We start from the raw sequence: 18,016 nt of genomic DNA on the forward strand, positions 1-18,016 counted from the left end.
AGGAGCAGCTGCACTGGACTTCAGATTATAGAAGTTGAGCGGTAGCTCTTGAAAACATGCCAGTTGCTTTAGATGACTAAATAAGGCTTGCAGCTAAGTAACCTCAGTATTTGCAGTATTCAAGGTATTTCCTACACTAAGTGTAGGGAAGTAAAAGAGAATACTGTGGATAGGAACCTGTACCTTAGGCAAAAGTAGCAAGTTTTACATACTGTATCACCGTCAAGGTACAACATGTCAAATACATCTCACAGTTATTTACCTAAAGATCCACAGTTAAAAGGACAGACTTTTAGTAAAAAGCATGTTGGGTGCACAACTGTTAGTAACTTCAACATACAAAATAATGGTCAGCCAAACAATTTTTACTACTTGCTTTAAACCTCTTCTTACCTGAAGGATGTAGCCCCGAACGTAGTCCCGAAGCGTCCAGCCTAAGCCATGCAGGATGTGCAGCACCTCTTCCTGCTTCAATACACTGAAGAGTCGGTCCAGCAATATCTTCAGTCTCACAGGCACAGCCTGGGTACCATAGAGCATCAGGCTGCTGATGTCAAACACTACGTTGGACTGCACAATCTCCACTTGGGTAGGGTGGTACAGATGCTGAGTGCTAAGCTTGTCCAAAGCTGATAGATACAGGTTGGGGTAAGAGTAGACACAGAGATGGGGAGAGAGGAAAATAAAAGTAAGATTATTAAAGCATATCTAATATTCTGTCAAAGTGAATCTTCCATAAACACCAAGTGTATCTTCTTTACCACAGACTAGAGACAGTAAGCAATAGGCTCAAATGTTCAAGAGTTTTCATTAATCTTTCATGCTTAAGTTTTTGGTGCCCTGCTGGTTTTCAAAGGTATTGAGCGCTCACAGCTCCCATTAACTTCAATTGGAGTTCTGGGTACACACAATCTCTGAAGAATTGGGCCCTCAGTATCTCACATTAGGTGACCAAAAATGGATGCACCCGAATGAATGAACACTTCTAAAAATTTGAGCCTTAATCTATGAAAATAGAATCCACTGCAATGTTTTAAAAATTGCTGCCGTGCATAATCATAAACTGGAATCATCAATTTACTGCTAATTGAACTGCTAGTTATTACACTGGCAAACATAGCCAATTCAATCCAACTTACCTCTTTTGAATGAATTTTATGATCAAATATATTAATAACTTAAAGAGGTGGGGGAAGGCGAGGTTTGAGCTTTATTTTCGGTTTGCTGGGAGGAGCATCTAGTAATTCTTTTTCCCCTTATGTGATGTTTAATGTGATTGAATTACATGTGGCATCATACATTTCAGCATATACTATTATTTGCTCTCAATTTCTTTTCCACTTTATGAATTCTATCACAGCACCTAAACTTCCAGACTATTTGTTTTAAACAGAACTTTTTGAGCTTTTAAAATAATGTTATAGGGGTTCCTCCTCCTGTACTTTGGTTTCTTCTTGGATTCACTGGAGAGTTCATGTACTCTTGATAAATTGCTTTCTTACATCGAGATTGTAAAGGCCCTTATCATTTACCCGCTGGCTTCATTCAACACATTTACTCCAAGGAATATTTTTGTCAAAGAGTTCTGGTTTCCTCATACTTCATTTCTTACAACTGATTTGTTTGATCTTCCCTATTCTAGTGGTTAACGCTACTTTGAATAAATAGCTTTAAATGTAAATTTAATGTTCATGAAAGATAAGGGATTGGCAAACTTGGGTAACTGAAGTCCCATGTCTCTCCACAGGGCATTTGTATTGCAGAAATGTAAAGGGCAGGATTCTGTTATTCTTCCAACACTCTTCAACTACTTGGCCTTATGATGAGCAGCTGATTTAGAACCTAATAAATAGTTTAGATTAAAGTCTGAAGAGCTTAAATACCCCCAAATGTTTTTGTTCTTTTCCATGGTATTGTTCGTAGGATGGTTACATTGTTAGTACTGTGACAGATATATCAAAGTACTCCATTAAGGGGAAAAAGAACCTAGAAAATTGAAATTGTTGAATGTGTGTATGTATTGGGGGGGGGAAGGGTCTTGACATGTATGTGCCTCCATAGTGGGTAAGGAAAATAATGGAATCTCTTTTTAGTCACATAACAATGGGTATTTGGAATGGAAGAGCAAGATTTGAATACATTAATAAAATATTAATAAGAGTCATAGCACCTCTCATCCAAGAATCTCCGAACATTTACACAATGATTTAAACTTCACAACACCCTTCTGAAGCAAGTTTTGACTACTCTGGCATTACCAGACTCATTGTTACAGATTGGGAAACTCACACACAAAAAGGTTAAGTGACCTAAGATCACACAAATCCTTGTAATTGCCAATAATAGAACTTGTCTCCTTAGTCTCTGACATGTGCTTTAATCGCTGCATCATACTCCTCTTCCAGGGGTGTGCATGGTGCTTTTTGCTAAATGAAACAGTTTAATTTAAAAATATATACAGGGAGGGTAAGTCCTTGCCTCTAAAAAGTTGGATGAAATGGCTCAGGGGTTTAAGGTGCTACTTCCAAATTGACCCAGGTCAGTAGTGATTGAAAGTTGTTTTCTTCTAATGACTGTGTGGGAATTATGCAAAAAAGCGTGGTGGCCTTGGTATAGCTCCTAGTGAGAAATTGCCCACTTTACAAAACCACCACATTTGACACTAAAAGCCTTTGCAGAGAAACCAGAGATGGAATAGACAAGAAGAGGAGAAAGTAACAAGTGGTCCTTCCAGAGGACTGAAGCACACTGGCAAAACACTGGGTAATAGCTTTGACAACCTACACTGTACTTATCCTGTGGATAAAAAGAGGGCTTCAGTCTCCAGGGTTCTCAGTCTAGCACCAAATTCACTTAAAGTGGTTTAATTTTTTTAACAAGTTTACCATTGGAGCCCGAGTTAGGATCTTAAAATTGGATGAGGAGTTAGTTCTGAATTTGTCTACATTTTACCACAACCATCTTCAACTTGGGGCCTTATACTGCAAATTATAGTAACCACAAATAAAGACACTGAGTTCCATTCTTTTTAAGCACAAATCAGGATGTGCATTCTAATGCATAGTTTATAACAAAAAAGATATATATTTTTCCATGGGTGTGTCAGAAGAGTGTTCACAGAGTATAGGCAAATGCCACACTACAGACTGAAATGAAACACTGGCATTTGGAGAGGAAGGAAATGCATTTGTGCCAGCACAAGGAATAACCGTGTGGCCAACAGCTGGAATTTTTGTGGCTCATTAATTAATGGAACTACTTTTCACTGCACTCAAGTATGGAACTAAATAATGTAGAGAATGCAACCTTTCACCATTATTTATAATCTACAAAATTATATCCTATTTGTTTAGAAAAAGACTATAAAAATGATCAAGCAAGAAGAAAAAAAGGAACAGTAACAAGAAAAAATACCGCACTGTGTTTCAGTGAATTGTATCTGCTTCTGCCCATCCATTCTGAAAATACGCAGAGAAGCGTGAGAGAAACACCGGGATGTATTGAAAAGGTTCTTTGGAGAGCACCTAAGTGACTATTTCCTAAATCATTACTGAACCAATTTCAGTGCTTCAGCCTGGTGCGAAGGGGGCATTTTGTTGCTGAGGTGCCTTCTTTCAGATAAGCCATAAAATAAAAGATCTGAGCCCCTATGGTTGATAAAGACCCCGTGGCTCTTTTTGTAAAGCTGAGGGTGTTCATTTCCATGTCCTGGAAAAATGTCAATTTGGGTAATATTATTCTGCCTCCCTGAATTACCGCTCCAATTTCAATTGGATATGGCCTTCTTCTTCACTTCCTGTCCTAAACTGTTCTCTAGTGATGCTATGTGCTGATGAACAGCTACTGCATTTCACCTCAGAGAGTCTGCATCTCAAAGGTGAGTAAATTTATCCTTGTGGATAGTCTGCATAAGAGAGTTTGTTAAGTGCTTTGGGATCCCCATGATGAAAGACACTATGTATAAATATCTTATCATATCTGAAAAATGACAAAAGCAGATGTTTCCTTATTAAAAAGGCACTGTTGAGTGTCATGCCATAAAAATACACACTTTGAGTCATTTCTGGCCCAACTGAAGTTAATACCCATACTCCTAAAGATTTCAGTGGGATCAAGATTTCACCCAGAAAAGCCAAAACCATTAACGCTCATGTTACTTTCGAAAGGACACACATAATCTTTCAAAAAGCCATGTGTGTTTGTTTTGGGTTTAGTATGTTAAGTTTAGGTGCTAAGACTACGAAGCACCATCCCAGTTTGGCACCCCTTTTTAGTGGCTGCTGCTGCCCCCATCTCCTGGTACTCCCCACCTCTGGATGAGCTGATTTACAGAGGGAAAAGAGGTCTAATGAATCTTAAAACCACATGCTTTGCGAGTAAAGAAGTCAACATTTTTGTGGAATGGCCTGTAAAAGACCCTTGTGTTTTACTAGAACAACATACAGTGGAGTAATATTTTTGAGGAGTACTATTTCTAAATTTAAAATGATCATTTCAGGAATTACAACTAGTGAAAAAAGGAGCCAAATACGTTTTCCTTAAACTCCAAAGAACTATTAACTTGTTAATTAGTTGTATGTAGTGTTATTGTAGCCGTGTTGGTCAAAGGATATTAGAGAGACAAGGTGGGTGAGGTAATACCTTTTATTGGATCAACAACTTCTGTTGGCAAGAGAGACCAGCTTTTGAGAGACTCAGAGAAGAGCTCTATGTAGCTCTCTCACCAACAGAAGTTGGTCCAATAAAAGATATTACCTCATCCATCTTGCCTCTCTTGTTAATTCTTGTAAGAACGGGGAATCTCTTCTCTCTACCCTCAGCTCTTTGAGTTATCAAGTCTTATTGCTCCCACTTATGGTCTGTCAGTGTTTCTGTTATCAACCCTGATTTTGAATAGTTTATACTATTTTTAGGGCCTGATCAGAGCTGGCGTTAGCCTTATTGGGTAGGAAGGTGAAACAATTGTTCACTGCCCACACATATACCTGACTCCTGTGATTCCACTACTGTGTACAAGGAAGCACTGAGGATTTGCAGGGAAGCTAGGAAGATGATCCTTGTGAAACTGACGCATGTATATAAAAAGCATGTGCACCTGATTTTCAGGTTCCATCCAGGCTCCTGCGGCAGGAGAAGTAGCATCCAGCTGCTTATGCTGGGATCTGTGCATGGCTACCAACACTTACAGTTTTGCCCAAATAACCTGCAAAATTTGGCGTTCGCTAGCATCCCAGCTTCTGGAGGGTCGCATGTATTCCAGTACATTTTAGAGTGTGTCACTACTGTGAGAAGCAATGAGCCTGATTAGCTTCATGAGTGCTAACAGAACTCAGGGAGAAGAAATCCAGCAGTTCCAGGAGTCAGAGCAACACAATTTGAAAGCAAACATCCTCTGATTGGGCATAGGGAAGATGGGAGATGGCAGATGCAAGGAACTACAAGGTACTCAACACTTTTGAAAATCAGGACAGTTATTTAAGTACCTAAATATGAACTTAGGAAACTAACATTAGGAATCAGGTTTTGAAATTCTTGGCCAAATGCGTTTTGCTCGTCTATACCATCAATGCTGTGCACAAGTGACGGTGAAAAAACTGCACGAAAAACTGTGTATGCAAGTTGTGCACACACAAATGGAGGCTGCATATGAACTCCTTTTGAAAATTTGGCTTATATGTACTTTACAATATAATACCAACAAACTCACTCCTATAGATTTTAATGAGACACTGCATACTATGATTCAAATTGTAAATGGGCCCTTTGGAATTGAGACAATGTCAGCCTTTTCACATTACCATTTGTAGTGGTCTTACTATGAAAAATTTCAGCCAATGGATTAGTCTGTACATGTGTATTGAGTATTCTATGCCAAAAGCTTTGGACCCAGCTATAGTTTATCAATGGACAAACTTTAATGTTCCATTTGTGGGGTTTTGTTTTTGTTTAGTTTTATTTTTAACTGTAGTAAAAAGTGGGGGGAAAAATCTACACTTACATTTTATTGGTTTTGAGGGACCCTATGCAATTCAAAGAAAATTAAATACAGAAGGTATATTAAAATAGTATTAAATGACTAGTTTGATTTATCAAAAGCCAGAGAACGCAGAGTAAGACTTTCACTTCATCCATACCTCAGCCAGTTATGCTGAGGCCCAGCTACGCAAGATCTCTCACTGACCTGGACCCCTCCCATATCGAAGTACAATGGGAGAGTTCAGGCTGAAGTGGAACTCTTGTCCTCTGAATATATTCCTCTCTCTCTCACACACACACTATATATATATATTTCTCTCTCTCTCTCTCTCACACACACACACGCTATATATTTAAAGTCTCACATCCATTTTTGAATAAAGTTTGAATGAGATCTGAATTGGTTCAATATAAAAGTATTACAAACCTGCTAGTTTTAATGAGAATTATACTTTTAAATGCACATACTATTTGCAAATCTGCAGATTCTAGCAGAATATTTAGGAACTCTGGAGTGGGGAAAGCAGGTCTAGTAAAAGTATGTCTCCAAAAAGATCAAGACTTTCCAGTAGACTAGTACTATACCTCACAGCTAAAATTTTGCATAATAAGAATACTACACATTTTAACATGAAAATATTATTGATTAAAATGGATCTCATTCCCATCTTAAATCTAGATTGAACACTTTTTCTATTTATTATATTTTCTGGAGCCCCAACACCACCCCATCCAACCTACCAGACATGCACACAACGCATGCACAAATTTAAAAATAAAGTTTTCTGTTTCCTGCTGCTGGTTTTACCCTAGGTGTAACTCCCGCATTAAACTGCTGTGTTTCCATGACTAGCAGAGTGAGTCACACTTCAGGGAGCCTTGCAACAAATGGGAGATTTTTATTTATTTATTTTAAGATGAGCTGAGCCACTTTCTGAAGCAACAAAACTTGGCAGACAGGTTAAATATACAAGACCCATATGGCAAGGCTCCATAACACTGTTGCAACACAGTGCATAGAACAATCAACACGGGATGAGCAAACAGAGCATTATTAGTGGCAATTTCCACATATAATATAGTACAGTTAGCTTTACATTTACTTGACGGAATGGTGAAAATGAATGGCTGCAAATTTTTTGGAGTTCAGATTTATTTTTTCCAATCACCCATCCACCACCATACAAAAGTAGGACACCTCTTCAAGGAGGGAATGCAGCAAATGAATAAGTAATTTGCTGAATTTGCTGAAGGGGCTGGCAAACTACAGCAATCCTAGGGGTGGTTTAGAAGTATCCTCCCTCTCGAACAAATTTTAATACCTGCCATTTGGCACAATACAGTGCATTTCAAAGGTGAAAAATGTGCTCTTCAAAAGTGTCATCCTTAGCCAGGAACGGAAGGTGCCCATAGGCAAGATATGCAGCAATATCCAGAGAAGGGTATAAATGCCATGAAATCTCCCCATCCACCCTTCAATTCAAACAGTGAGAGAACATGAACATTTAGGGTAGAGAGATGACATCCCGATACAGTGCAAACAAAGCACGACGCATGAAATGGCATCCTTTGACTATCTTCATTTCACCCCATTCTTATCGTTGTCCTAATTTAATCTACTTTTAGGAGACATTCACTCAGTCACTGCAGATTTTAAAACATTGTGGAGGTAGAGTGAGGACAGCATTTTCTGATCTGGAAGCAAAAGCAACCTTTCCTTTGGATTTTTACAGTATTTAAGAACTAGCAATGGAAGCCATTTGCCAAATTAATTTAGTCTCTGATAGAGTGACACATATGTGATCTCTTAATTTACAGCTTACACGTACAAATGTTCACACTTAGTTAAAGGTTTCTTAATAGATTTTTAAAAATAAAAGTGTGTTGATCATGGGTGTTTTATACATACCCAAACAATACAGCTAAGCTGACAAATGCCTGTCTTCCTGCGTCACGCATGCTTCTTGAATGACCAAAAAAAAACCCAACAGAAAAACAGACTAAATTTCAGTTGCATGTACGCAGAATAAATGTTATTTTAAAAGTCTGAAGGAAATCTTTCATTAATTTCTCTCTCTATGATCTGATTCCAAGTTGAAAAATTTAGATTGCTACTAGGTTTATGTAGCCGAAAGCAGAACCACCGTTTGTTCACAGACGTTGCTTTGCTGTCTGCTATTTTTTTTATCCCTTTGCAAAACTTTGAACCCCATCCAGCTTTGACACACTGCCTCTTCAGTTAATAACTATCAAGTTTCCCCTTGTCTCCTGTCTACTTTTCTTTGAGGCAATTGCGCACTCAGCACCCCGAGATAATAACACACATCTATAAGATAAAAGCAATGGCATTAATGCAATTGTCTGCCTTTCTGTCTTTAGCCTAATCTTTTTTTCCCTTCAGTTTTGACTGCCTGTGTGACACCTGTTTTTGTCTCCTCTGATCCTACGACAGGTTTTCCGCTGACAAGGTTTTTGCCTGACAGAGATTCTGCCAGACAAGAACATAATAAAATATGAAGAACTGCTTGTCAGAGTTTCTGCCAATGCTCACATGAAATAGGGAAAAAAAATCCGGACTTTTTTTTTTTTTTTTTTTTTTTAAGGGGCCCTGTGATGGTCGCTTTTGGCCTGTCAGGAAAACAGCCTCCCAGGCCCATTCCTGCAAGCCAAACAGGTGTTTTCTTTTATGTTTTATGTATATATATGTTTTTTCACCAATAGTGGAAGAAAAAGTTTTCCCTAAATTATTGCCTGCGATATGAAGGTTAGAAGCAACTTTGACTGTTTGGAGATACTCAGTGAGAGGGGATATTTTTTAAACTCAGGAGTGAACCTGAAAAGAAAATTAAATTTAAAAAAATCAGTTCTTTTTTTCCCCATTGATGTCTGGTATGATCAAAGGGATTGAACTGCTACGAGAGATAGGAGAGCCCCAGTCTGTGTTCCCAGACTAGAATATGGACTATTAAACAGCCTCACGGTGGGCAGGCTGTCTAAGTAAAAAAACCAGGACACCTGTCACTGAGGGCAGGGGACGGTTAGGGAGGTTTGCATGAAGGTGGGGGGGGGGCTAGAGAGAGAGGAAAGAAGCAGGGAGAGAGACAAGAGAACCCAGTGCTCCCTTTCCTCCTGCTCTTCAAAAGCAAATCCCTCTTGCTCTTTCCCTGCCGCTATGTGGATTTGAGAGTCTATGTGGAGGAAGACTGAAGCAAAAAAGGAGATCTCCTTGGACTCCCATATGTGGGCAGGGATGAGCAGGTGTCAACATGTGACAGGCCTGGTAAGGATGGTCCTTGTGGAATGTATGCATTCAGCCAGCAGTCTAGTTGGCTGATGTGCCCTTCAGGTGGCCAGAGTCTGCAGGTTACAAAATCAGGACAACACTGTTTTTTTAACTGATAGGGACAGACCATGAGAACAGGGACACAGTTATCTTAATGCATTAGTATAACTGTCTTTCCTGGCAGAGATGGCCACGACTGAGCAGTGCATGGGCCTACATTTTTGTTAAATTATTGTTGAGGATTACAGTTTGTGACAGAAGTTACCCATTTTCATGCACCTAGGTTCCTTTGACTACCCATTCATTTTACAGCTTTCCTCCCTCCCGTTGCCTACTCTCCAAGCCTCTTTGCCTCCTCCATACCCCTCCTGAAGCATCCCTCCTTCTACACTACAATGGGAATGTGGCCCTGCTGTATTTGTGCTGGAAATAGCATCTCCTCAATAATTTATTATATATTGTTGCATGTAAGCAAGTTTGGGAATCCTGGATTAAGAGACTGAATTTGAATCTTCCCAAGCTTCATTGTGCCACATTACATAATTTGTCTGGGAGATGCTCATCTTTAAATTAGCCTTAAAATTGTAATGAAATATATATCATGTATTAAAAAAAACCACTCACTTGGGTGGAGTGGAAAAGTATCATTTTGTAAGGCTGCTTTAAGAAGGCAAGAAGGACTTTGTTCTGCAAATTAAGACCACAGTGGAGTTTCAGGCTGATAATCCCCAAATCACTATTGGCTGCATGAGCCTGAGATGGCCAGCAGGCTGCCAGCAATCACCAATTGGTAAAAGCGTTGTTCTTTTTCAAACATTACAAAATGAGGAGCTGAAGCTAACCAATGTAACCATGCAACTGTACACTTAACTAGATAACTATACCTATGCCAAGTGCCTTCTGAGAGGTGTTGAACACCCTCAAATTCCCACTGAGACCCTTCTGCCCTAACATTAGTGGTAGCTGAAGATGTTCAACCCTTGTAATATCAGGCCCTGTGACTAGTATTACCCTTTTAAACATCTGTCATAAATATAAAGGGGAGGGTAAACACCTTTAAATCCCTCCTGGCCAGAGGAAAAACCCTTTCACCTGTAAAGGGTTAAGAAGCTAGGATAACCTCGCTGGAACCTGACCAAAATGACCAATGAGGAGACAAGATACTTTCAAAGCTGGAGGGGGGGGAGAAACAAAGGGTTCTCTCTGTCTGTGTGATGCTTTTGCTGGGAACAGAAAGGAATGGAGTCTTAGAACTTAGTAAGTAATCTAGCTAGATATGCGTTAGATTCTGTTTTGTTTAAATGGCTGAGAAAATAAGCTGTGCTGAATGGAATGTATATTCCTGTTTTTGTGTCTTTTTGTAACTTAAGGTTTTGCCTAGAGGGATTCTCTATGTTTTGAATCTGATTACTCTGTAACGTATTTACAATCCTGATTTTACAGAGGTGATTCTTTTACTTTTTCTTCTATTAAAATTCTTCTTTTAAGAACTTGATTGCTTTTTTCATTGTTCTTAAGATCCAAGGGTTTGGGTCTGTGTTCACCTATGCAATTTGGTGAGGATTCTTATCAAGCCTTCGCCAGGAAAGGGGGTGTAGGGTTTGGGGAGGATTTTGGGGGGAAAGACGTTTCCAAGTGGGCTCTTTCCCGATTATATATTTGTTAGATGCTTGGTGGTGGCAGCAAAAAAAGTCCAAGGGCAAAAGGTAAAATAGTTTGTACCTTGGGGAAGTTTTAACCTAAGCTGGTAAAAATAAGCTTAGGAGGTTTTCATGCAGGTCCCCACATCTGTACTCTAGAGTTCAAAGTGGGGAAGGAACTTGACAACAACACTCTTTTCTACCCCCACCCCACAACTAAAGAAGACACTTGTGGGTGATTGCCATAAAGTTCATGTAGTGTGACCATTTCACACAGCTCCAGTTTAAATACACTTCAGCAAATTTGACTGCAATCAATTAGAATATAATTAGAGAAGTCTTTCAGGGTTTTAAGTGTATGCTTTACAGAATATATTTTCTGTTTCTGAAATCTGGAAGGGAATGGGATAAAAAATTGGGAACTCTACTAAATTAACCAAGCAAATTTCCTCATAACGCTATAGCTTGAGTCAAAGTTCTTCCTACTAAGTCAAGGTAACATTATGTTTTTCCCATCCAGTGATTGTCACATTCACAATATAGAAAGCAGAGGTAAAGTTACCCAAGGCCTTATCATTACATTATAACATCTGAAAGCAATATGCAATTTTTATTCTCACCATCAAATCCTTCTCCCTGTTTTAACCTTGTGCTTTTAGATTGAATGGAGTGGTTGAGTTTGTTTTGTTTGTGTTCTGCTTAACCTGGTGAACTCTAGTTAATTAATATGTTCCTATAAACAATTAAGCTTCCTGAAGGATTGTTCGCAAGATATAAAATGTATGATGTAATAAAACATAATAAACTGGTAAAAGGGTTAGCACATCACAGCCCTTCATGTGCAGCAGGATCAGTGTTACGGGTTTCATTATTTAAAATTCAGGTAACCATGACTGCTGGTTAGGAAAGTGCCCAAATTGACAGCCACAGCTCAGCTGAGACTCCTGCTCTGAACTTCCACAGTACTGGTCCTATGATGCTCAAAATCCAGCAGACAGTTCCAACCAATCTGCTATTGCTGTTCATTCAAAGGCTCAAGCCACATCTTCCCCAGTGGTCATATAGTTAACCCCTATGTCAGCACACTTCACTGATCATGCTCAAGGGTGCCACAGGCTTTCATTCAAAGAAGAAACTGAACTGTGAGCTGCTACTGTCCCTTAATAGAGGACTATCAATGAAAGCAAAACTATCCTTCATTTTGCTTCATTAACAAAATTAAATTACTAATATTTTTGCATTGTCCCCATATTTTTAAAGCCCCCCAGGTGTTCGTAAGTTCAAATAGAAAACTTTTCTTTCTACCAGGAGTGCTGCAACAATTAGCATAGTGGGGGAGCTGAGAGCCATTGAACCAAACTGTAAACCCGGTATATGAGGGAAACCACTTCAAGCCAGCACCCTTAGTTACAGCATCCACACCCCTTACTGGCTTCTCTCCTCTTCAAGAGAAGGACCAGCTTTTGAAGACTTTCTTACCTCTCATCACTGGAGGAAAATCTATGTGGGCTTGTTTATCTCTAGATGAAGGCTAGTTTGTAAATGTCACTTTAATAATATAACTTAACAAATGGGCAAGTAATTATAATGTCTTACACTTCTATAACAGCTTCTAACTAAACATCTCAAAATGCTTTACAGTTAGTTGAGACTCCACAGCTGTGAAAGTGGGTATTATACCTATTTTACAGACAGGGACTCGGAGACCCAGGGACATGAAAATGACTTGATCAGGATCACACAATGCATCAGTAGCAGAACTGGAAATGAAAGCCATGGGCCAAATACTGCTCTAACATTACACTTTGGGTGGGGGCGGAGAGAGGAGAAGCTGAGAGGAGCAGAAAACTTGGTTCGGAACTTTTGAATCTCTGTCCCTTGCATTCACCAAAACATCCCACAGTGATACTCCAGTATTGGAAGCAAGCGATTCTTGCCCGTAACTTGTGAGGACTCTGTATGATCCATTTGTATTTACACTCAACTGAAATATTTACAGACACACAAAACCAGAGGAAAAAGACCAATACATTGTGTGGTTTGTTTACATGGATACTTTCCTTCAAAGCACACCAACTGTAAGCTGATGAGCAAGGAAACAAACTGAACGAATACATGGTCCTCCCAGGTCAGACCAAGAAGGGATCACTGATTTTAGGCAAAAACCACCCCCACAAAAAACCCAGTTCTGATTATACCTTACTAGAACAAAAAGAAAATGATAGATTAAAGAGACTTTACCCAGGGAGGTACATGAACCTGGATGTCTGCTTGGAATCTCAGGAGCAGTTAAATCCAGTCTAGAGCTAGATTAACATTACTTTTATTTTAAAGTCACTTTAACAGCCATGAAGACTTAGTTTTTGGTCTTCATAACCAGATGGAGAAGTAACTAAGAGCTAAAGAAATTCCTTTACAAAGATGCTTATGGAAAAGTCCTATATAATTGAAGAGGGAACCAATAGGTTTCTATAGCCACTTAATATGAATTTACTCTGAAAACCTATACAATTTAATTGAAAATGTGGTTTTAATGAGCATCCTACAGTATTCTACAGAAGGATTATGATTCTCTATTATATTCTACAGGACGGTTAAAAATATAGAAATATTTTCTATTCAAATCTACCTACAGTGTGCACACACACATCTCTCCCGCCCCCCTTGCAATCCATGCCAATTTTTAGCCAGAGTGTTATACCTGTGACCTCCTTTGGTTTTGTGTCAGAGCTGAGCTCTGGCTTTGCAAATGTAACGCTCCAGATTTCTGTCACTCAACAGCTTTGGACTGAGATAAATGTGATAACACAGAAAGGTTTTTAATTTAGCACTTTTTTTTTCATGCAGCTCATGTTAAAAGTCCTAAACCTCCGCATTAAACCACATCCTCATAGAAACTTGTACAGAGAGTCTGGTCAGGGAGAGATGAAATTTCTAAAATTTTCAGTAGCTGATAGGACAATAGCATTTCTCTCCCCCTCCTTTTCCCTTTCTCTCTCTCTCCCCACCATTCCCTTACCTGACAACTTTACAAATTACCATATAGAAATGGCTGCTCAGCCATTCGGAATGAACAAGAAGTCATAGTCATGTCATGCATGTGAATTTATGATAGAGCACTCTCAGTTCCTTGGTGAGGGTCATTGTTTTGATTGTTGGTCTCATTTACAGCAAGTTAGTGTGTGCATTATACAAAAACTTGACAGCAGAAAACTATTTCCCCAGCAAGATTAAAGTGTAACCCACATAGTGAGGCTGGGTATTAATACTCGCTGGATGGCACCTTTTCAACCAAAAGGAGTAATGGCTTTGCACTATGTGATGCAAAACTCCAGTCAATTTCTGTTTCATTAAATCCACCAAGGAATTTGAGCTCAGATTTATTAGAGAAAAGGCCTGGCTAGCACCCAGCTTAGAGAAGAGGTCATGTGAAATTCAGAGGACAGGTATAGCAAAGAGAGACCCCCAGAGCACAGTGTCTAGAATAAAAGGCCCTGCCCAGAGCTTCCCTGCTCAGCATACACCAAGAAAAAAACCTGGCACTGTTTATTAGCGAGCTAAGGGCCAACTTATTGCTCTGAGAAAAAGTCCACTTTTGCACAGGGAAACAAAAATAAATATTCACAGGATACTTAATTGCCCTCAACAGCTCGATTCCAAGAATACTGTGAAATTCAACTAGCTCAAGAATATTAATAGTTGCACAATATATCAAGAATGGGTCTGTATCCGACATCTAACTGAGTTTAGATGGGTGACCAATTTATGGGTAACGCAAGAAACTATTTTTGATTATATGACCATTTTTCAGCCAGTGAATTCAGAAGTTTAATAAACATCCACTAGAACTGACAATAGTGAAGTCTGATATAGTGGAACTCCATTTGTAGTGAAACAGAATGAAAGTCCTGACTAGTTTCAGCACGTTGCGATATGCAAAACATGTTTCTTCTCATTGTGAAATTGTTCTGTGAAAAAATAAACAAATCATTGCAAGAGGGTAACACTGTATTTCCACTGATACTGTATCAGGTCAGTAATTCAGTCGGACTAGATATCACAACTGTGGTACATCTGGTGGCATGACAGTTCATATTCTTTTATCAATGACAGATCAAGTGGACAAAATGCTGAGTCAATGTAATCACCGAGATTTTATTACTGCCTAGCATAATTCTCCTGTCTCACCGGCCTAAAGTAAGATTTTTTTTGTGGGGGTGGGGGAGGTGGGGGAAAGGTGGAAGACATGCATGTAAAATATCATTATCATCACCGTTAAGGTTGAACAAGTGAATTTTTGTACCCAATCTGGTATAGTTTTAAGGCTATTTTATTAGCATTGGTTACTTGTCACACAACCAAAATATTAGGAGAGGCAGCTACAGTGTCTACTCAAAGTATCTGATTGTTTTCTTTAAAAAATACCAAATGGCCCTGGACTACACTAAATCAAAGTGCCCACACAATTTCACTGTTAAGATTTTATTTATTTATTTTGTACCTTATGGGTCATATAAAGTGACTTAAGATTTTTTTTAACCCTTGTCTGTTTTACTGCTCTAGGCCTCGGAAATGGCTTATCCAATTTAAATGATTTATTTTTTTGTTTTAGAAAATAAATCTCCATCCAAGCTGACAATACAAATGCCAAGCTTCAGCTGGAAGGGAATTAAAACAGCCCAATTCTCTACATCCCCTTAAAAAACTCAGCAATACACACTAGATACAACCAATTCCCTCCTAAGCATAGCAGACTAGAGAAGGGGGCTATACTCTATGCAGTTTTTGTCTTGAGCCTTAAAAACGCTGATGGTAGGATTACCACTATAGTGAAAGGGTGCAGGGTCAAAACTCAATAAACTGAACTTTTGCCAACAGAAACATTTATCTTGCCACAAAAGAACTGCTTTGATGAATCTGCTCTTATATTGACATCCTTCTTTGGCACTTCTGAATAGAAAAGAACTGAACTTGTAGAAAACCTTTCCTTTCAAGAAGCGCACAGCTCATTTTAGGTGAGGAAAGAAAAACATGAGAAAGACAATGGAAACAGGAAAAAGAAACAGGACAGCAGTTGCTATGTGAAATAATACCACTATGGCTGTGTGCCCTTTCCTTCTTGGCTCCAGAATTCCAACATTTGAAATGGACAATTATTAGCATGAATTAACTCTGTGTGGATGAGTCAGGGAAAACATCAGACAATTGCAACTGAGGTCTATTTTTGGCCTCTTCAGTTAATTATGATTCTGGGTTATCAAGCTTGGATATGCTTGGTACTTCTTATTGGAAACACCTATTCTTTGATAAGTGCATTTAATAAAACATTACCTCATCTATCAAGGATATGAGTGGAAATTTGTTAACGAAAACCAGAAGTAAACCTCCTAATTAATGCAGTAGGAACTACCATTTGCATTCACTGAACATTAAAGTACAGTGTTTAGGGCTTAAAGGAAGTAATTTTTGAACAGTAAAATGATTCACGGATTTTAAAATCCAGGTGCAACAGTACAATGAATTAATCAGTCTCTTTTTGAATGCGCCTCTCAAATTCTGGAGAGTAGCTAAAGTCAACGAGTCAAGAAGACTCATCACAAAGTCTTCAGGAACTAATTTATAAGCCTGTGCTTTGAGTGTGCATTTGCAATATACATCTGACTAGCCTTATTCTGCCATAAAATGTAAATACTTTGGCAACATCTACTTTAAAGGAGCTAAAAGAAAAGAAAATGATTTTCTGCAGGTTCCATTTCTAAAATATACACTTTTGTTAATATCTATTCGAACTCAACTTTTCTATTTGAAAGCACTACAGCATCGAGCAAGTGGTGTGCCCAGTGTTTACAGCATTCATCTTTCACCTTTAGCACCTGGGCCATTTCTGTTATACGTATGGGGTGGCCTCACACTATCTTCTAATATTCCAATTTTCAACCCATCCACTTCACAGAAAACTACCAACCAGAGAAATCAAGCCACACTGTTATGTGGAGTTCTGGTTAAAAGCAAAAACAAACAAACAAACCGGGGTTACTATAGTCCAAACTAAAGTCCATGCAGCAGGCCATATGGTTACAAATATTCAACATGGAGAAGTAATTTGTCTGGCCATTGGAAATAAGCCAGATAAGTCGTCTTCCCTCCCCTTTGAACAGCAGACCATTGTGTGCTGATCCTGCACAAAGCTGGATGTCTACCTGAACTACAAAGACACTGTGATGGCCAAAAGCCCCGAAGAATGTGAATGGGCCTGGTTATATTGCTAGAGCACATATCTTGTTTGAAATTTTGGGGAACAGAAAGAAGCTTTGCCCAATTAGGAATCCAGTTCATAATTCATCAGCAAACCAACTAGCTACTTGTTTGTTTTACCTTCAGTATTATCAGAGGACTTGATCCATTCATTACAAAGCAACACAGGAATGGATCTGTACCTGCATACTGTGACGTTCTGTACCTTGAGGGAACACCCTGCACCCCCATATTTTTCCTTATAATATGATTGTGTGGTATCCAATGCAAAGTTTGTCATGTTGGGTGTCTTTGGAAGGCTCATAATGTACTGAGCATTGTTGTTATAGTGATGTTATAGTAACTGTTGTTACAGTAATATTTCAGGCTATAATTTCATGTATACAGTTATGAGGCTGAAAATGAGTCCCCATGGCTTAATGCAAATCCATGCAAAAACTCCCCAAGAGCAGAGGGGCAGTTCACATCTCATCAGGGCATGTATGGGACAAACCCAGCCCAGCCTCACAGGAACAAAGGACACTGTCCTAGGCAACAATAAAGGATCTGTTGGACTCTCGAGTAAGTCACCTTCCTTCCTTTGGTCAGTTTGGGACTGCGATGAGGTAATGCTCACCTGACTCGGGGGGGGGGGGGGGGGCTGGCGCAAAGCCAAGAGGGAAGAAAGGATATGATAAAAGGAGGAGGCATTTGCCATGGTCTTCCTCTCTTCCACCTCCATCTACAGACATCACCACCAAGCGACTGAAGTGCTGATCAAAGGGGAGAACCTGGCTGAAGGGCAACCAGCCAGCCTGTGGTGAGAAGCATCTAAGTTTGTAAGGGCATTGAAAATGTTAAAATAAGCTTAGAATGCATTTTC

At 39.2% G+C, this 18,016-nt stretch overlaps 1 protein-coding gene across 1 annotated transcript in view; it reads right to left on the reverse strand.

Moving 5' to 3' along the window:
- BNC2 (basonuclin zinc finger protein 2) overlaps nucleotides 1–18,016 on the reverse strand; it is a 399,221-nt gene that overhangs the window by 108,723 nt on the left and 272,482 nt on the right. The window contains exon 4 of the mRNA XM_077816446.1: nucleotides 394–629. Within this exon, the coding sequence (XP_077672572.1) occupies nucleotides 394–629 (236 nt within the window). The remainder of the gene's footprint in view (nucleotides 1–393; nucleotides 630–18,016) is intronic.

The sequence above is a fragment of the Eretmochelys imbricata genome, chromosome 5 (genome assembly GCF_965152235.1).
Source record: "Eretmochelys imbricata isolate rEreImb1 chromosome 5, rEreImb1.hap1, whole genome shotgun sequence".
In the NCBI taxonomy this organism is placed as follows: Eukaryota; Metazoa; Chordata; order Testudines; family Cheloniidae; genus Eretmochelys; species Eretmochelys imbricata.